We start from the raw sequence: 20,501 nt of genomic DNA, 5'->3' as shown, positions 1-20,501 counted from the left end.
TACTAAGTATATATTATGTGGCTATTAAAAAGGGGATTCCTAAAGCAAGAGCTTCACACCAACTGCTGCTGCTATTCTTAGGTGACAAGTAAACAAAACAAAAAAAACACCTTCTACCAGTTTCCAAAAAAAAAAAGCGCCACATATGACTCATTCTGGCGATAAGATATCATATCAATAAAGTGAAATGAGTCTGTTTTTATAACGTGAGGCACTGGAAACTGAAATGACTGGAAACAATGATAAACCATGTGGACATCGAAGACTTTTGTGTGGCATTATCAACAAAGGTTTTATAAATACAAAACAAATTGCGAGAAAAATATTGTGAAAAGCTCTCTCTCTTTGCTATTCCTGCGATAATAAACGATGATTAATGGAAACGTGGTTAAAGTTTTCCCCATAGACTGACTATGGCAAAACAATCAGTTGAAAATTAAACGTTGATCAGTTCAGTTGAGGCTAAATCGCTTGGAAATATATATCAAATACTTTTTTAATCTTATCAGCACAACAATATATAAAATATGGGTAAGTTTTTAACAATAAGAGAAAAAAGTAGATAAAGTTGCACATTACAGTCTTATAATATCCAAAGTTTACAAAAAAAAAAAACCAAAAGAATATTTAAAATTGTTGAAAAAAATTGCGTGAAATCTTGGAAAAGATTTCCGAAAATTGGCATAGTGACTTAGTGTTGATTCGTGTGTTTTTGGTTTTTTTAGGCGCCGTGCAGCCAGGAGCAGTTGTGAGCATTGGTGCGAGTCAGCCCCATTTGAAAAAGTTCCATCCTTGTACCCCCAATCCCCTCCAGAAACTTCTGCATATTTTCATTTGACCATCAAAACACTTGATTTCCGTTAGCCATTTACTCGATTAGGGAACACTATCTTATCGCGATGACTTACTTATCGGTCCCTCTCTCTCTCTCTCTGCTCTCTTTGTTGCAGAACACACCTGGGTGCACTCGACTCCATATGCCGCTCTGCCTCCGTACGCTGTCATCGGTGGCCATGATTCCGATGGAACGCCAATCTATGTCGGTCGCTCATTCCATGAGGGTGAAAATCTGCCAGCCAAAGTGATACCCAGCAAGGGCTGTGCCTATGTGGCCTATGGCGGACAGGAGCATCAGAAGACGCATTATGAAGTGCTGGTGGGTCAGGGATTTGCCTGGGTTGGTAGTGGCGGCGGTGCCATTCCACCCAATGCTGTACGCAGCGGCACAACCCGTCAAGGCGAACCTCTCTATGTGGGTCGTGGTCACTATTCGAATTCATTAACTGTGGGCAAAGTCCATCCATCGCATGGTTGCCTCTATGTGCCATTTGGAGGTCAGGAAGTACGCATCAATACCTATGAGGTATTGATCTATCAGAGACACGATACCTGGGTGCCCGCTTCACCTGGTTACACGCCACCAAATGCTGTGATTGCCGGACACGATTCCGATCGGACACCCATCTATGCCGGTCGTGCCATGCATGAGGGTGAAATGCTTCCCTCGAAGGTTGTGCCCAGCAAGGGATGTGCCTATGTCTGTTTCGGTGGCTACGAATTCCAGAAACCAACCTATGAGGTCCTCACTGGCTATGGTTATGTCTGGGTTAGACCGCCGCCACATGGCATACCGCCAAATGCTGTGACCACCGGACGTACCCGAAGCGGTGAGCCCATCTACTATGGACGCGGACACTATCAGGGCAGTTTGACGCCCGGATTGATTTCATCCCGTCAACGTTGTCTCTATATCCCATACGGTGGACGAGAGATTCGCATCGATTCTTATGAAGTTTTGTGCCGACAATAGAGATCGGAGTCTCTAAAAACTTATTTTTCTAGAATTTAGCTGTCAATCTATTGTAAAAATAATCAATGAACTGAAACCAATAAATTTGTATTAATCTAAAATTAAATTTGAAAATTGTTTGAATATTATACACAAACTTTTCGTAATGACTTGGAGCTTCCTCTTACCAAAGTTTGTAAAAGAAGTCGCCAAAATTATTTACTTATTATTAGTTTTGTAATTTTTTTAAGACCAACTTTTCTATTTATAGTTTTTTTTTGCCAGAATGCATCTTTTTTCCTACTAAACTCTATTTAGTTTAAGTACTGAAATACACTAGTCCAAGATTATACGTGAATTTTGTGTATATATCTTGAGCAGGAACAGCTTTAAGGATATGCTCTATAAGCGGGTTAAAAACAGACAACTTTGGATAGAAATCAGTTTATGAAGACAAATTCTAGACGATTTTTCTTAACATAAACTTACTAACGCTAATAAGAAACGTTCAATCTGACACAATTAAAAAAAATACAATAAGAAAAAAACAATTTGAATAATATTAGATCTAAAGCAAAATTTGGATTAACATTCTGATATACTTATATACATACAACCAGTCAAACAAATTTTCTTAAAAGATGAAAAATCCTAAATTTGAAAGGCTTCAAATAGAAATTAATTTTTTATTTTTATTCCCACCATTTAGATTAAGCACTAGACTATGAATAAACATCTTAAATTTGTTGTTAGGCTCCAAATTAAGTAATATATAAAAAAAAGAAAGGCGCATTAAAAAAATTACGTATACTCGTTCTGATGGGTTACGTTCTATAACATTTATTTTCCTAAAAGTCATAAATTTATATTAATCCAAATAGCTTTAGATAAACTTAATTACGTTCAAATAAAGGCAAAATAAAGAGCCACAAGAATGATGTATTAAAAAAACAAAAAAAAAATAATAAACATCATGTTATCTTGTCATTGAAATTTATAGCTAAATTTATAAAGTACTTTATTGTATACTAGATGACCGTTTAAATTTCGTAGCGCCTTCAAACCAATAATTATTTTAAATTTATTTCAACAATATATAAATGTTGTATTTTATAGAATATGTATATGTAGATATCAACTTTTATCTATATATAAAATATTCAAAACTATTGTGGAACTATTTTAAAATTTTGGTCTTATACTTTGAGCAAAACCTCTTTCGGTTGGAAGTTATGTCTATCAAGTATTTTCAATAATGGTCAGATAATATTAATAATCGGACCTTCTGTCCGATTTGGAATTCAAGGGTATCAACATGAAGGTAATAAAAAGGTCATAGCATAATTTGACCGCACAAAATAAAGCCTTATAGATTACCCCGAAAACTAATTAACTTTATGTTTAATCGATCTAATTTTGATACCGATCTTCTCCAGAGAATTCCTTGTTTCATATACACAAAGATCAAAAAAAAATATGAATATAAATATAAGCAGATAAACAATAATTCATATTTACATTTCTATATATTCTTGTCAATATCAGAATAAGATAAGCAGATAATATAATCTTAAATACAAGACGATTAGAAATCGAAAAAACAACTCAATCAGAAGTCATCACTTGTGGTCCATAAATTGCTTTGCCACAATTTCAAAACTTTTTAAAACTTTTAAGACAACAAAAATTTAAAAAAAATGCTGCTTAAATATAACTAAGTACATTACAAGAGAGTTTAAAATTAATAGTACATTACAAGAGAGTTCAAAATTAATAGAGCATGAGAAGTTTTATAATTAAAATTATAACAAAGGCTCAAACAGGCTTTAAATTTTTCGAAGCATTGAAGCTCCTTATCTGGCTATGCCAGAAATTTCTTTTTTTTTGTAAGGTTTTTGAATTAATTAATCAACGGATTTTATATTTTTATTTTCAGCTTACAAATGGGTGCAATCTTCGGCGTATTCCTCGATACCAGCTAATGCCGTGGTGGGTGGCAACGATGAAGATGGCGCCATGATCTATGTGGGCCGTGCAGAGCATGAGGGTGATATGCTAGTCTGCAAAGTAGTTCCATCAAAGCAACTGGGCTTTGTCTCACAGCGTGGCGAAGCTCTGCCCAAGGATATATTCGAGGTGCTCTGTGGTCTGAATTTGACATGGAGAAAGTGCTACGATCACAAGATACCCGAGACAGCAGTGCTATGTGGACGCACTTCGTTGGATCAGCCTGTCTATATAGGACGCGGTCATTATGAGGGACATTTGATAATTGGCAAAATATCCTCCGTACATCGAGCCCTGTTCATAGCCTATCATGGAGCTGAGCGACGTTTGGATTCCTATGAGATTCTATTGGATGAGAATCCACCATCAATGGCGGGATGGCAATTACCGCCACCGCCAGAGGATTTGGAAAAGGCTCCATTGACACCACCACCGCCGCCATCACCACCAGCACCAGCCTTGGAGGTGGCAGAGAAACCCTTCCGTTATCCCCATCCCCTAGAAATGTCTGCCATGCCATTCCCAATGCATGATAGACCACCAGTTTATACGCCAAATCCTGATCCATTGCCAGCACCACCAGCAACTCCGGCTGAGATACTTCCACAACGTGTTCAGCCTGTCTTAGTGTTGCCTCCTCGGCCGGTTCCCGAACCCGTGGCTGTGGCTGTGCCTGTTCCTCCTCCATCGTACACTGCGGCTACTGTGGCTCCTGGTCCCAGTTCTGCCTTTACTCCCGCCGGTACCTACAATCCTCCCATGATGAGCGGAGCCTATGGATCGTCTTACACTCCAGCCGAATGTGCTGGTCCTTCATCTTCATATGGTGGTGGTTATGATTACAACTACGATTGCTGGCTCAATGTTGGTCCTGGCTATTTCTACTCTCCCGATGCAGTTGTCGGCGGTCATGATTCGTGTATGTCACAACTGTTGATAGGCCGTGCCTATTACGCTGGTGGCCCTATCCCGGGCAAGGCTGATCCAAGTCAGGGTTATTGTTTCATCACCTACAATGGCATGGAGATTGCCGAGTCCTCGTATGAAGTGCTAATGGGTCAGGGTAAATACCATTGGGTCCCAGGCTATGACGGAAGTATTGCACCCGGAGCTGTTGAGGCTGGCCGGGCCAGCAATGGGGAACCCTTGTACATTGGACGTGCCCATTATTGTGGCACTCTAACACCTGGCAAGATTCAGCAGTCGCATCGTTGCCTGCAAATTCCAATCGGTGGCCAAGAGGTTCGCATTAGCAACTACGAAGTTCTAGTAAGAAGTGATCTCTATCACAGACAACAAGCCATTAGTTTGGTCTACTAATAATGCAATGGGTGTCATGATTATTATTCCGATCGGCTATCGAACTACTACCTCCAGTATACATTAACACTGATTTACCTGTTTTATTATCTAACTATTTTATTACATCATTATTTGCACTTGGTCTACTTCTGTATATATGTATATCTGCATAACCTGTATAACTTATTCATATTTATTCAATGAGGCAATATAATTAAAGAAATTTAATTTGCTTTAAATTATAGTTAATAAAGATCATTATAAAGGCATGGATCAAATACTACATATGTAGCTTGTTTCCCAAAAATCACAGAAATATACTACAAATATAGATGACGAAATTATAAGATGCATTTCCAATGCATTGGAGAATAATTCTTGTAAGCAATGAAATATTTTGTATATGATATGAACTTGTTTCGTATAACAAACCCACCTTTTGGAAGTGTATAAAAACTTCCTACCAGTAAATTCGAAGCTTACAACAAGTAAAGTCGGATACTCTTAAAAAACGGAACTAGTAATTTGAATGTTTTAAAATAATCATCCGTTTATTGATATTGCTAAAAGAAGTTATAAAAGTAAAATGACAAAACTTTGCTTCACTTAAAAATTTAGAGAAACAAAAATATTGTTTTGTGATGCTAAATATAATTGAGTTTTTATACAATTTTATGCTTATTTTAATATCCTTTAACCGTACAATATTTTTTAAAGCTTTTTGTGATAAACAATTTCAATTTAAATAAATCATTTAAAAAATGTTAACTATTCTGAAGTATTCCTAAGACTTATGTATATACTAAAGTGTCCAATTTCACTCACATCACAATTTCAAATAATTTGTAATATGTTTAGAAAAAAACAAAAAAAATTCAAGAGTCTTATAATTATAAATTATACATATGTACTTTTTCAATGTTTGACAAAATTTGTCCATATTTAAGCTAAATGTTTCATAATTCTGAAATAAAGTCGAGAATAGAGGGATAGAGTTTTAGCTTCAATTCGTTGAATACAGATAGAGAATTAAAACTTCGTACAGCAGTCCTCGGTAGATGAGTTGTCTAAGTGGCCCAGTCATTTAGTCAACTGAATAACGAGGATCCGGGTTCGAATCCCAGGCTAGTGTATGGATGTAGTTTTTCGTCTAAGCCGAAGGCCTAAGTTGCCAGTGCTTGTAAAATATAGTTAGGTTGATAGTTTATATATCCTATACTTTAATAATAATAATAATAATAATAAAACTTCGTACAGTTATTACTTATTTTATAACTAACACCAACTAAGTAAGCGCAGTGATCAAGAAAATGTTGTTGCTATGAACAAAATTAATCAAACTTATTAAAAAATTACAATACTTATGATCTACCCACTTAGTTAAGTGAACTTCCCACGTTTGCTTGCTTAGACATCTGAAACTAAAATCGCAGACATTTTGTGTGTTATGATTTCAATGTATTAACAATATGTTAATTTATCAAAGCATACTTTTGGGGTTACCAAATATTAAGTTGCTTATTATTTCTTAACAATTCAATAGCAGTAGGAGGCCTACAGATCTACAACTAGTAAAAAGCAAATAACAATCAGAGACGCAATAGCAAAAACTATAAAAATTTGACAAGGAAAAAAAGTCAAAACTAAAATTTTTAGCTTAATGCTTAGCAATTAGTTCAAAAGAAAATAATGCAGTTTATTAAATGATTTTTATTTAACTTTAATCAATATTTATAAGATTTTCATGTAACAAAAAAAACTTTCCACAGAAAATATAATATTTATAAACAGCAATTGCATATTATCTTTGCAAGATAAGATTGGTTTCTTTATTTAATTTTTAGTTCTACAAAAATGTTTAAAAAAAAACTGCACACAGAAACAACACTATTAAAAACTATTTCAAAGGCAAATTTTAGCTTTAATTTGCTGATTGATATAAAATATATAAAATAATTTTAACTTAAACAAAGTTTAATTTTCGAACTTTTATCGAAGTTAATATATTGTTGCAACTTCGTATTATCACTTGCATTACTCAATCAGGACCTCAGGACCTCTGAAGTTAGCAAACCTTTTTCAGGCATTATTTCGTATAAAGACAAAGCATTAGGCTGATAATTTTAATAAGAGTGATTTACTATATGTATGGATTATATCATATTGTATTAATCCTAGAAAATTTGCTTAACCCTCTAAGCCTCTGAACCTCTTAAACACTTGTCACACAATTTAATAAATAATGAAAACCAGAGTTTGAAAAATTATGTTTAAGTAGGAATAAACAAATGAAACTGTTTATTTGAAATTAATTTTGCATATGATTGAAAAAAATGATTAGTATTAAGCATTTAAGAAAATATAGATTAGATATGGGCATGTCCTATGCGTAAATAAAAATGAAAATGTACAGGATTTTTATAATAAATTATTTTCCCTATGAGAAATACCAACTAACTGTGATATAACTTGATATATTGGTTATAAAATTCCCTTAAAATTTAAGGAAAAAACGAGAAAACTAACTATTTATGAGTGAGATAAAGACCTGATATTTTTTTCAATAGAAACCATTTTTTTAGTTTTCTTAAAAAGTATAAACCATTTTACAGATTTATAGTTTCTAAATCAATAAATGATATTAAATGATAGACGAAGTTAAAGAAGACAACTTATTTAAGTAATTTAACTAACTAGCTTTCTCTCTTTCTCAAAGGCACTTAAGAAAGGCAATTTCCACCTTAGTAGGTCTCAATTCGTTTGTTTCTAAGGGAACTATTTGGTAAACTAATATAATTTTTATCAAATTTACCATGATAGTTTGATTTGTCATAAAATTATTACTATTAAGTTCATTGATAATAACGCCAATAAATTTATTTTGAGTCATTTGTTTTGTTCATCAAATACACCATTATCGTTTAATTTGTTATAAAATCATAGATATTAAGTTGATTCATAATACGGCAAATGAATTTATTTTGATTCATGAATATAGCTGAGACCTTATTGGGAAAAAATTTGAGCACTGTTGCTTTCAGCTATAGCCGAGTATATTGTGCTGATCAAGATAATGTTGGCTATAAAAAGCGACGTCTGGTCGTGCTTATCATGAATATATTACCTACTTTAAATGATCAGAGATGCTTTCTTCTAGGCCTAGGCACACTTTTGAACAAACATTTTAAATACCCTTCTAGCAGGCTACAATTTTGGGGCATTCATATCAATTACTACATTCCTTTGTCTCGAAATTGTTTGTGCCCTGGAAATAGACTTGTAGAGATAGGCGCCCCGACCTATCCAATCTTTATTGATAATTTATGTATCCTGACTCGGCAATTTTCAATTAAGAATGAAATATTTTCAAGTGGTTCGCGTAAGTTCTTCGACCACGCACCTGCCAGCACGGCCATTATCATGGAACTAACTACCATTCGATGTCAACGCTATGGTATAAATATCTGAAAATTTTGTGCCAACAAACATAGTTCAGTCGATACGGCCAATGTGTTCGGTCATACCGGATAGAATTTCGCAAAAATACAATCGGATTGAGTGAGCCCTCAGTCGAAAACACGTATAAGATAGGCCTTGTCTAAATTATTGTAATTAAGTTAGAAATAATAACAAAAAGAAATAAAGGTAAATAAATTGTTTATATACACTTTTGTTCAATCTTATGTCTAGGTAATAGTATGATTTTTTATGACAGTTATAAGTTTAGTATTCGCACTTGAATATTTTCAAGTACTTACAAAGATAAGCAACAGCCAACAGATGTTGCCATTACACAATTGAAAATTGAGTGAAATAATTTTGCAAAATATGGTGAAATTTGTGATATAATTATGGCCAATAAATAAAAGAGTAACCATATGTGCCAATCCTTAAAGCTATCTCTCTCTCTCTATATGGCAGTAAACAAATATAGATAGAAATAGAAATATAGATTCTACAAACAAACGATATAAACAAATGACACTTTTTTTTTGTTTTGATCAAAGACAAGTTTTGTGGAAATACACATAAATTTCACAATGACGTTAAAATGGATTTTTTTTTAAAGAATTGGGGGAAACACTCTTGAGATTATGTACCAGTTAACAGTTTTTACACTGATGCGTAAGCATCGTCTTTCACTCAAAAGAAGAGGGGGAAAACCCTAAGACGCGTTTGGAATACCTAAGCCAAGAATCAGTCATACTTTAGCATGCATACAAATACATATACTAAGTGTTGTATGTGTGCTGCTGCACTTAAGAGAACACGTGCTAAACCATATATATATACCACAAACTGGTTCTGGTTGACATATGAAAGATACTACAGAGGAAATACGCCGACAAATACCCTAATAGATGATAGCCTGTTAATAAACCAACACGCCTGAATACCTATCTATCTAATCTCTGCTCTAACCATAATCATTTTGGCAACAAATTTATTTCCCTATGTTTGCCCTTCACATGGAAATGTTTGGTTAATATTGTATATATGGACACAGTGATAGAGAGAGAGCGAGTGAGTGAGAGAGAGAGAGGGTATTGTCGTTTTCTGCCATTTAATTGAGGTCCGATTAAATTATACGATCGTGTTGTTATTGAGCCAGAGTCACAGAGTGTTCTTATGATCGTCATATGGCCGATTCGCCAGAATCGCCAGACAGAGACCCCGCAGAAAGCAGAAACCGAGTTGTTGTCGTTAACCGTCGATGGAGACACCATCCAGTTAGAATCGTGTGCTTGTTGGCTTCAGACGTTGCTTGGCCAATCTCTCTGTCGGTCTTGTCGGCCCAAGTCTTCAAAATCGAAATCGAAAATTGAAATCGAATCGAATTGAATTCGATTTTTTATTTTTTTCATACTCTCACCCAATTCTGGTACGAGATAAAAATTAATGATAGGGTCGCAAAAGTCAATATATTTGTTTGATTCAAAATAATCTCAAGTGATCATTGGCGTGAAAATCGAAATACAATTGTTGTTGTTGTTGCTGTGTGCCTCTCAACTTTAATTAATCAAAACACAAATATTTCACTTTCGAAATTGCCTTTAATTTATTAATTTATGAATGCCAATTGCAACAGTTGCAGTAGTTTGAAACAATTTTCCCTTTTTTGAAATTGAAATTGAGTGCGGCAAACAATTTCCAATTGCTTACATAAATAAAACTAGAACAACAATTATTATATTATTTGAATTTGGTTTTCATTCACAGGGCATCATACAAACTAAAATATAGTACAACAAATCGATCTCAATCAAAATGGACAACAAAGCCTTTGAGAAACACAACTCATTGCCGCAATTGGCTGATTTTCAAAATCCAGAACCAGAACAAACAGCAATTGGGCAAAAGGAACCAGATAAAAAATATAATTATTTAAATTTGGTAAGTGCATTGAATAGAAATTATTTTTTTTATTAATTTGTGAAATTCTGAAGACTTCTGAAGACAGATTCCATATTTTTTTTTCATCATCTCATGCCTTTTCATTTAAGAGTTAACAATGAATAAAAATTGAGTATAAATAGTTACATTACATTATGGTACAATAAAATATAATATAACAATTACATATACAGTATTCTACTTTCACCATCTTAAAAAATTTGATTGACTTTAATCGAAGATTCTATATGGATTATATATTCTATATAGTATAGAATTTAATTAACTATAAGGAAAACCAAAACATCTTTAGACTAATTAATGGTTAAAAAATCTAAGGAATGAAATAAAATTAATTGCCAACAATTAAAAGATTAAATTTAAACAAAGAATTAACAAATGTAAAAGTTAGAAAGTGCAATATAATCAAAGTGCAATGATATGAAGGTAAAAAAAAAAACTTAATTAGATGAAAAATTGGTTTTCAATTTCAAATATTTTTATTTCAATACTTATTACAAAATAAATGGAAAATTGACTTTCACTTTTGCAATTATAAAACAAAAGCATTTCAGTAGCAAAAACTCAGATTAATTAAATTTGTTTCTAATTTGTATTATTGCTAAAATTGGCAAACAAATAATTATATTTAATGAACTTTTTGTTTTCAGTTTAGGTAACAAAACAATAACGAAAAAATACTTACAATTAGACTTACATCGCAATGAATAATTATTTTTAGATTATAATATATGTAAATTAAAAAAAAAATTTACATTTTTAGAAATTGTAGGAAAAACATTTTTTAATTCAAATATTTAAATTCAGTTCAATTCAATTTATTTCACAAGAATGATATACAGAGTTTTTGTTTTTATTTGATATAACCTACTTACTTTAAGAGTTCAGGCAATAGTTAAAAATTTGATTAAGATCCAATGATCCAATGAAAAAAAAAATCTGTAATTATAATTCAATAAATATGTATAATTACAGATTTTTTTTTTACAAACTTTCGGCCATTGTTTGACTATTTCAACCGCAGATTTAGACATCTTTCAAAAAATTTTAAATTTAAAGTTTTTTACCCAAAAGTAAACTTTGAAAACTGAACTTTGTTTTCTTAAATTTAAGTGAGTTTGTTTAGTGAGTTCTATTGGCTTAGTACGAATTACTCTAGAAAAAAACCTTTCCACTAGATATCTAAAATATATTGAAATCCAATTTTAAAAAGTCCAATATCTGTACATAAGTGGGAAATTTTTAGGACAGCTCCAAATTATGTTTGTAGAAGAAAAACACATTGTTTTATATTTTTTGTTTGAAATTATTAGCTTTTATTTAAAAATATTTTATAAAATATTCAGTGTATATTAATTTTGGATAGAGGAATTATCCTCCTACCCCGATGATGAATGAATGGAATAAATTAAGGGAAAACAAAAGGTCGAACCCAATTTTTTGAAATTTGATAAGATAATTTATATGAGGACCTAATTTATTAATAGCTACGGCAAATAAAACTATAATTACTTACCAGCCAAATGATATATACATATGTATAGGTATCGTATTAAAAGTGGTTGAGCTGTTTAGGTTTTTAATTGCTTAAAGTTTAATTATTTTCACAATGTTTGTTTTTTAAGAAATCAGAAGTGGGAACACACTTTCAAAATATCTTTTCAGTGCCCAAAACTTATCAATGATTTAAATTTAAAAAACCTACTGGTAACGAATTACCAATTATACCAATTTATCTCATTATTACAATAGTTAACGCCATTCTTAATTGCTGATGACACAATTTCTTATATTACACAATGTACTTAAAATTGCAAACAACAAACAACAAAAGTAGAATTTGTTTTACATCCATATAATTCTTATCTACAATAACATCCTTGTAATCTAACAAAAAGTCAACAACAATTTAAACGAAAGTCTAAATGAAAGTCGCAAAATATATAGAAATTACGTACTTAATGGACTGAAAACAATCTACAATTATTTATCATAAAATTTTATTTTCTAATAATTACCTAAATAAAAGTTCTTTGTTCAAATAAGTTCAACTCGATAAAACATTAAATACACAAAGGTCTCAATAGGAAAAGTTTGAGAAAGGATTTTAAAAATTATAGACATAATATTAACTCTTTGTTGATTAAGTCTTTTTAATAATTATTTTCCAATTTTCTTTTTAGTATCGCTATTCCACATGTTTTGAACGTTTTATGATGATATTGAGTATGATTATTGCGATGGTGGCATCGGCTTTTATACCATATTTCATGATCATATATGGAGAGTTCACATCTGTGTTAGTTGATCGCACAGTTGCCGAGGGTACTTCATCTCCCACAATTCTATTGCCCCTATTTGGGGGTGGCAAAAGATTGTAAGTTGCAATGAAAACAAACACTAAATATTATAATATATGAATTTCGTTTTTGAAATAGAACAAATGCCAGCAGAGAGGAGAATAATGATGCCATTATCGAGGATTCTGTGGCCTTTGGATTGGCCAGTTTGGTTGGTTCGGTGGCCATGTTAATATTGGTCACATTGGCCATTGATATAGCCAATCGGGTGGCTCTCAATCAAATTGATCGCATACGTAAGCACTTTTTGGAGGCAATTTTAAGACAGGATATATCCTGGTATGACACCACATCGGGAACAAATTTTGCCAGCAAAATGACAGAGTAAGTGCTCCTTTATATGATGAATTTTCCTTACATTTCCTCATACTCTTACTCATTTTCTACAGGGACTTGGATAAACTGAAGGAGGGCATTGGTGAAAAGGTGGCCATAGTTACCTTTTTGTTTATGACCTTTATCATTGGCATTGTTGCCTCATTTGTCTATGGCTGGAAATTGACATTGGTGGTACTGACTTGTTGTCCCGTCATCATTTTAGCCGGCAGTGTGGTGGCCAAATTCCAAGGCAGTTTGGCCGAAAAGGAATTCAAGGCCTATTCAAATGCTGGAAATGTGGCCGAAGAGGTTTTCAGCGGCATTCGCACTGTGTTTGCCTTTAGTGGCGAGCGAAAGGAGAACGAACGATTTTCGAAACTATTAAGTCCCGCCGAGGCAGTGGGCATTAAAAAGGGTCTATATTCGGGCTTAGGTAGTGCCATCAATTGGCTGATTATCTACTGTTGCATGGCCCTGGCCCTTTGGTATGGTGTTGGACTCATTCTGGATGATCGTTATCTAGATGATCGCACCTATACCCCAGCTGTCTTAGTCATTGTACTCTTTGCCGTGATTATGGGTGCCCAAAATCTTGGTTTCGCCTCACCACATGTCGAAAGTTTGGCCGTGGCCACGGCTGCCGGACAAAATCTCTTTAGTATTATTGATCGCAAATCGGAAATTGATCCCATGTCGGATGTGGGACAAAAACCACCGAAAATCACAGGACGTCTACGTTTCGAGAATATACATTTTCGCTATCCGGCACGTCAAGATGTGGAAATTTTAAAGGGGCTCACTGTGGACGTTGAACCAGGCCAAACTGTGGCCTTCGTCGGTGCCTCGGGCTGCGGCAAGAGCACTTTAATTCAACTAATGCAGCGGTTCTATGACCCCGAAGCTGGCAGCGTCAAACTGGATGGACGAGATCTGCGTTCACTGAATGTGGCTTGGTTGCGTTCGCAAATCGGTATTGTGGGCCAGGAACCTGTTCTGTTTGCCACAACCATTGGCGAGAATATACGTTATGGTTATCCGGAAGCCACCCAGGCGGATATCGAGCAGGCTGCTCGTAACGCAAATTGCCATGACTTTATATCGAAACTTCCTAAAGGCTATGACACGCAGGTGGGCGAGAAAGGTGCCCAGATGTCAGGTGGTCAAAAGCAACGGATTGCCATCGCTCGTGCATTGGTGAGAAATCCAAAAATCTTATTACTTGACGAGGCAACTTCCGCATTGGACCCCACCTCCGAGAAGCGTGTACAGGGTGCCTTGGAATTGGCCAGCCAGGGAAGAAGTACCCTGGTGGTGGCTCATCGTCTCTCTACAATTACGAATGCCGATAAAATTGTCTTTGTCAAGGATGGCAAAGTGGCCGAACAGGGTACACATGATGAGCTAATGGCACAACGCGGTCTATACTGTGAGCTGGTTAACATTACCAAACGTAAAGAGGCCACAGAGGCAGACGAGAACCTACCCACAGATCGTATGTTGGTGCGGCCTGAAAATTCCTCCTCCGAGGAGGAAGAGGATGACGATGAAGAAGATGATGGACAACCCCAATTGGAGGTCAATAGTAGTCGAGAAAGTGGCATGAGGAGCAGCACTCGTCGTAAACGTAAGTAGAAGGAAAATCCTTAGAAAGATTCAAGAACGTTATCAGACTTTTCCTGTGGTATCACAGACTATTCTCTTAAGATTAGTTGAGAGCATTTGAAAATTTCTAATTCTTAGTTTTTTGAAAACATTATTTCACAAAGTAAACCATTTGTACTTCTGTTAGTAACTAAGTATTAACCCTTGACTTCATTTCTCTTTTCTTAGGTCGCAACAAGAAGAAAAAGGCTGAGAAACCAAAAATATCCTTCCTTAATCTCATGAGACTTAATGCCCCTGAATGGCCTTTCATGGCTGTTGGATGCGTTGCCTCTGTTATGCATGGAGCAACATTTCCACTATTTGGTTTATTCTTTGGTAATTTCTTTGGCATCTTGTCCAATGACAATGATGATTACATACGTTCCGAGACCATCGATGTTTCCATAATATTCATTGGCATTGGTTTATTGGCCGGATTTGGAACTATGCTGCAGACTTATATGTTCACCACGGCCGGAGTAAAGATGACCACGAGATTGCGTAAAAAGGCATTCCAGACAATTGTGTCGCAGAATATTGCATATTTCGACGATGAAAACAATTCCGTGGGTGCCTTGTGCTCACGTTTAGCTAGTGATTGTTCCAATGTCCAGGGGGTAAGTCTAAAAGAGGTTAACTTCGTGAGAGAAACCTTTGATTTATTTCATTTTAAACTTATTTTAGGCCACTGGTGCTCGTGTTGGCATTATGTTGCAAGCTGTGGCCACATTATTTGTGGGTTTGGTCATTGGATTCGTTTTCTCGTGGCAGCAAACTCTGCTCACCATAGTCACCTTGCCATTGGTATGTCTCTCTGTCTATCTGGAGGGTCGTTTCATTATGAAGAGTGCCCAATCGGCGAAGGCGGCTGTCGAGCAAGCTTCACAGGTTGCCGTCGAAGCCATCACAAATATACGGACTGTCAATGGTTTGGGCTTGGAGCGTCAGGTCTTGAGGCAGTACACTGATCAAATCGATCAGGTCGATGCTTCTTGTCGTGCGAAGGTTCGTTTCCGTGGCCTGGTCTTCTCATTGGGTCAAGCTGCTCCCTTCCTGGCATATGGCATTTCGATGTATTATGGCGGAGTTTTGGTTGCCGAAGGAAGGATGAGCTATGAGGATATTATCAAAGTGGCTGAAGCTTTGATATTTGGCTCTTGGATGCTGGGTCAGGCCTTGGCCTATGCTCCAAATGTGAATGATGCCATCTTGTCGGCTGGACGTTTGATGCAACTCTTCCAGGCCACAAATAAACAGCATAATCCGCCACAGAATCCCTACAATACGGCTGAGGTAAGTTGGAATTAAATGTTAATAAATGATTTCCAGTTTTTAATTATTTTTTTATGTGCTTCCTTTTGCAGAAATCTGAGGGTGATATTGTCTATGAAAATGTTGGCTTCGAGTATCCCACACGCAAGGGTACACCAATTTTACAAAATCTGAATCTCACCATCAAGAAATCAACGACAGTTGCTTTAGTTGGTCCCTCGGGTTCGGGTAAATCGACCTGTGTACAATTGCTCTTGCGCTACTATGATCCCGTCTCGGGTTCAGTGAATCTAAGTGGTGTGGCCAGCACAGAATTCCCCATGGATACGTTGCGTTCGAAATTGGGTTTGGTTTCCCAAGAACCTGTTCTTTTCGATCGTACCATTGCTGAGAATATTGCCTATGGCAATAATTTCCGCGACGATGTGCCCATGCAGGAGATTATTGAGGCTGCGAAAAAGGCAAATATCCATAATTTCATAAGCTCCCTGCCGCAGGGCTATGAGACGCGTCTGGGCAAGACATCTCAGCTCTCGGGTGGACAGAAGCAACGTGTTGCCATTGCTCGGGCTCTGGTTAGAAATCCAAAGATTTTAATATTAGATGAGGCCACCTCTGCCTTGGATCTGGAGAGTGAGAAAGTGGTCCAACAGGCTCTAGATGAGGCACGTTCGGGACGCACTTGTTTAACAATTGCCCATCGTCTGACCACTGTGCGAAATGCCGATTTAATTTGTGTCCTCAAAAAGGGCGTGGTTGTGGAGCATGGCACACATGATCATCTAATGGCACTGAATGGTATTTATGCTAATCTCTACTTGATGCAGCAAGTTGCAGGTTAGATATAGTATACCAAAACAAAAAACAACACAAATTTCTTGTTACGTATTATATTTATAGAGTAGAAAATAAAGTTAAATATTATAGAATTTTATTAACAAAATTACAAACGGCTATCGACCAAGGGACCAGGATTAGCCAGAGCATTTCGACGCTCTTGTATAGCAAAGGTAAGTTTACGAAAAGGACCCAGAGGAAGGCTCAAAGACTTTAGATCCGCCTCTGTCAACAGCATAAGAGTCTCCAGATCAATCTCTTGTTTCTGAAAACTAAGCAAAAGATTAACCAATCCGATTTAACCCCCCCTTGATTATTCTACTTACACTGGCAGGTATTCTTCTAGAGCCCACACAGCCAAGAAACGTTGGAGAGCACTGCCAGCTGTTTCCTGATCATCTTCATCATCCTCATCGCTATACATATCATGTCCACCGCCCTCTGAGTCTGTATCATCGGAAAGATTCAAATACAAACGTCCCTTGGGCTTGTTATTATTATTGTTGTTGTGTCCTTTGTTTTGGGCCTGACGCATTGTCGATGTGGATGAACTTGTATCCGTGTTAACTTGCAGTTGACTCAAAGCAGCAGTCACTGAACGTCTAAAGGCAATGCTACCCAACATGGTGGGTCTATCAAAGAGACCCACTGGTCTTTGTAGCAATAGATCTTCACTTAGCTGACCATCACCAAGAATATCGGGCTGGGAGAAGGAACGCGATAGGGCTAATCTACTAGCACTACGATCTAAGGGTTCATCACTATTATTTGCCTCCACTTCGAAGACATCGGTGATTTTGCCACGTTTCCCGATCACACTCTCCTCAGTGGAACTAAATGTGCCCACATATAGAACCTCGGAGTCACGTTGTAGACCCGTCAATGAAGTTATTGTACGCTTGCCATCCGGCTCCAATTCACGCACTTTAAAGCCGCCATCTGTCTCATGCTGATCACGGGCATGGGGACACGAGCTGGAGTGTTGTTGTTTCTTTTGTACAGTTCCCACACGACTGGCTAAGGTGGAGCCACCGCTACTACTGCTGCCACTGCCAACCAAATCACTGAATTTCGTGCCACTTTGCGCCAACGGACTGTGCTCCTGACGCGGTGTCTTATTCAGATTGCCCTGACTGGACCAGATCTTCTGTTTTAAAGTGGACAACATATTGCTGGATTTGCTGCTGGTGGCATAAGATGGAACTTCAACATAATCGGGCTGCTGCTGACGTTTCATGTACTCTCTAACCCGTTTCTCGCAGCTCTTTTCGGCCATCTCTTTAAGGGCTTTGGACTTTTTTCTGCCACAATAAAACCATTAAAACAAATTCTTTACAAATCATCAATGTAAATACCTTTCGCTGGCTTCAAAATTGGCTGTGGCCACATCTAAGTAACGCAAGATCTCATCTTGTCCATTAATGGCTGCCAAATCCTTGGCACTATGCTTATCGATATCCAGGGCATAGATATTTACACCAAATTTGACCAAAAAGTCAACACAATGCAAATGACCCTTGGCAGAGGCCAAGTGCAAGGCTGTATTACCAAATTGATCGCATTTATCGGGGTCACCACTAGATAAAAATTCAAGTTAATCAAGTCTAAGAAACATCAAAACATTTCCAAGAACTTACCCTCTACCGCAAAGTAAACGTAAAGCATCTAAACGTCCCTCAAAAGCTGCCCACATTACGGGAGTCATGGAATCATTATCCTTGGCATTTGTATCCTTCCGTGTGGCTGCTGCCAATACATCCAAAAGACCATCTTTGGCCGCTCTGGTATAAGGAGGAAAACCAATGCCAGAAGTTTAATTAGACATGTTAAAAGATAAGATAGTGGACAAAAATTAATTGCATGTATCTAAAAGAAGATTGCTACTCACTTGTGAAATCGATCTGTTGACATATTTAAAGTTCTCACTCTCTCTCTTTCTCTCCGTTATCAAATGCCAATTTCTATAAATGTAAAAAAAATATATAATAGGCCATTGCTTTTACTTTAAACTCTGAAACTTAACATTAAACATTTAAAACAACAACTTAGATATACATATTCAACGGAGTCAGACAAAACCAAAAACAAAAAATCCAAAAATAAACAAAATGGTAAAAAACGAAAAAAATTGCTTTAATCTTCCAATTGAAGCGAATCCGTTCTACAAGCATTTTAAATATGATCTGAATGATGAGATTACGGAGCATAAATCCACTTCTACTAAGATTCAAAAGGGAAAACTAAAGACAAATTTTAAACTGAAGAAAGCTACATTGCCATATTCCCTATCAAAGTGCAAGAAACAGTCCAAAGAATGGCTAACAGCATGCAATTTAGGAGAAACAAATGTTTCAGGCAATTGGCACAAACATTTGCCACAACCGAAAATCAAAGCAGATCCTTATAATCTTGGTCCTCAATTGCTTGAAGATTGTAACATTTTGCAAAGCAAAACAGGTGAGGGGACTATGAGGGTCTCTGAAGCTGAAATTGAAACTGATTGTTCAGATGAATCCATGAATGTGAATGAATTAAGCAGCTATATGGAAAATACCCATATACCAAAGCCAATGAGCCCCATGGCAGAAATGATATATTCCTAGAGGGCAAAAGTTGTTATGCTTTAAACGTTAAATTGAAGTTTATATTTTAACTAGAAGAAGAGAGTATGCAGCTTATCAAAAAATTTTCAAAATCTTAAGTCTTTCATATGAGAGTAGCTTTGACAAATTTTCAGAATCATTTTCTTTTTAATTTAACAAAATTCAAGTATGTAATTATTTCTTTTTTTTTGTTTTACGATTCTCGGTTGAGATGACAAGTTGGCTGAAAACTAGATTTTTTTTTGCTGTACGTTCACACGTTTTAAATTAATAAAACTGGTGTGAGTTGAGTGCACGGGTAAGTGAAAAAGAAAAGTGTACTTGGCTTACACACACACACACACACACACACACACGCGGTTCACATATTAACCATAAACTGGGTTCGGTTTTTACCTTAGCTACCAAGTTCACTCAACCTTGTTGGAGTTGCCGAAAAACTACAATCATCTAATATACATATGATGTAGTCCAGTTCAAAGGCAGTGAACCATATATAACGTATTTTTTGTTTGTTTTTGGCAACCAAAGATTCAAATTATTCGCTGAATTTTCCAAGTTTATAATACACTACTCTTAACATTTGACACTTTTCTTTTCACCAAAACTTTGAAAGTTTCTCTCTTCTTTTGTAGATTAAAGAATTCTAAAGCGAGCCGACTTTCTACCGTCTTCACTGCAAGTTGTTTGGTAACTGAAGTTGGCTTAAAAAAAACAATTGAGCAACAAATTGCAAGACGAGAGAGAGAGACCGCGCGCCATACAAAACAAGGGAGAGAGAGTTGCCAGACTGTGATTAAATAAACTGATTGCAAATATGATTTACACCAGCCAACAAACATTTGGAACATTAAAATTAAATAATTATTCAATTTTCCAAGCGTTTAATTTAAGAAACATAGAACTGCTGGTGCTCTTATTTAAATATAATAAAAAAATGGGCATTTAAATAAT

At 35.9% G+C, this 20,501-nt stretch overlaps 4 protein-coding genes and 1 long non-coding RNA gene across 6 annotated transcripts; 4 read left to right on the top strand and 1 right to left on the bottom strand.

Moving 5' to 3' along the window:
- Positions 1-467: 467 nt before the first annotated feature.
- Positions 468-1,916, top strand: LOC6638414. Of its 2 annotated transcripts, XM_023176984.2 has the most exons (3): positions 471-531; positions 726-758; positions 951-1,916. In XM_023176984.2, the coding sequence occupies exons 1-3, from the start codon at positions 528-530 to the stop codon at positions 1,808-1,810; spliced, it is 897 nt and encodes a 298-aa protein (XP_023032752.1). In that variant the 5' UTR covers positions 471-527; the 3' UTR covers positions 1,811-1,916. The 2 variants fall into 2 exon arrangements, with proteins under 2 accessions (XP_002061352.2, XP_023032752.1); XM_002061316.3 differs by lacking the exon at positions 726-758 and having other exon boundaries at positions 468-531.
- LOC6638415 lies at positions 482-5,323 on the top strand. Its single transcript, XM_023176981.2, has 2 exons — positions 482-531; positions 3,726-5,323. The coding sequence occupies exons 1-2, from the start codon at positions 528-530 to the stop codon at positions 5,114-5,116; spliced, it is 1,395 nt and encodes a 464-aa protein (XP_023032749.1). The 5' UTR covers positions 482-527; the 3' UTR covers positions 5,117-5,323.
- Positions 5,324-9,950: 4,627 nt separating this feature from the next.
- LOC6638416 (multidrug resistance protein homolog 49) lies at positions 9,951-17,016 on the top strand. The gene is made up of 8 exons (XM_002061318.4): positions 9,951-9,980; positions 10,319-10,492; positions 12,697-12,890; positions 12,952-13,197; positions 13,263-14,815; positions 15,022-15,452; positions 15,520-16,128; positions 16,200-17,016. Exons 2-8 carry the CDS (start codon positions 10,367-10,369, stop codon positions 16,947-16,949), a joined length of 3,909 nt encoding a protein of 1,302 aa, XP_002061354.3. The 5' UTR covers positions 9,951-9,980; positions 10,319-10,366; the 3' UTR covers positions 16,950-17,016.
- Positions 16,982-20,189, bottom strand: LOC6638417 (Usher syndrome type-1G protein homolog). Its single transcript, XM_002061319.3, has 6 exons — positions 19,944-20,189; positions 18,833-18,905; positions 18,582-18,725; positions 18,300-18,521; positions 17,271-18,245; positions 16,982-17,216 (listed from the first exon to the last, which is right to left on the bottom strand). Exons 2-6 carry the CDS (start codon positions 18,853-18,855, stop codon positions 17,051-17,053), a joined length of 1,530 nt encoding a protein of 509 aa, XP_002061355.1. The 5' UTR covers positions 18,856-18,905; positions 19,944-20,189; the 3' UTR covers positions 16,982-17,050.
- On the top strand, positions 19,023-20,419 carry LOC111518645. The gene is made up of 2 exons (XR_002724044.2): positions 19,023-19,845; positions 20,183-20,419. It is a non-coding gene; the product is annotated as an uncharacterized LOC111518645 (long non-coding RNA).
- The last annotated feature ends 82 nt before the right edge of the window (positions 20,420-20,501 follow it).

The sequence above is a fragment of the Drosophila willistoni genome (genome assembly GCF_018902025.1).
Source record: "Drosophila willistoni isolate 14030-0811.24 chromosome 2L unlocalized genomic scaffold, UCI_dwil_1.1 Seg139, whole genome shotgun sequence".
Classification (NCBI taxonomy): Eukaryota; Metazoa; Arthropoda; class Insecta; order Diptera; family Drosophilidae; genus Drosophila; species Drosophila willistoni.
The sequence above is the reverse complement of the archived record's forward strand: the minus strand, read 5'-3'. Positions and strand labels throughout refer to the sequence as shown.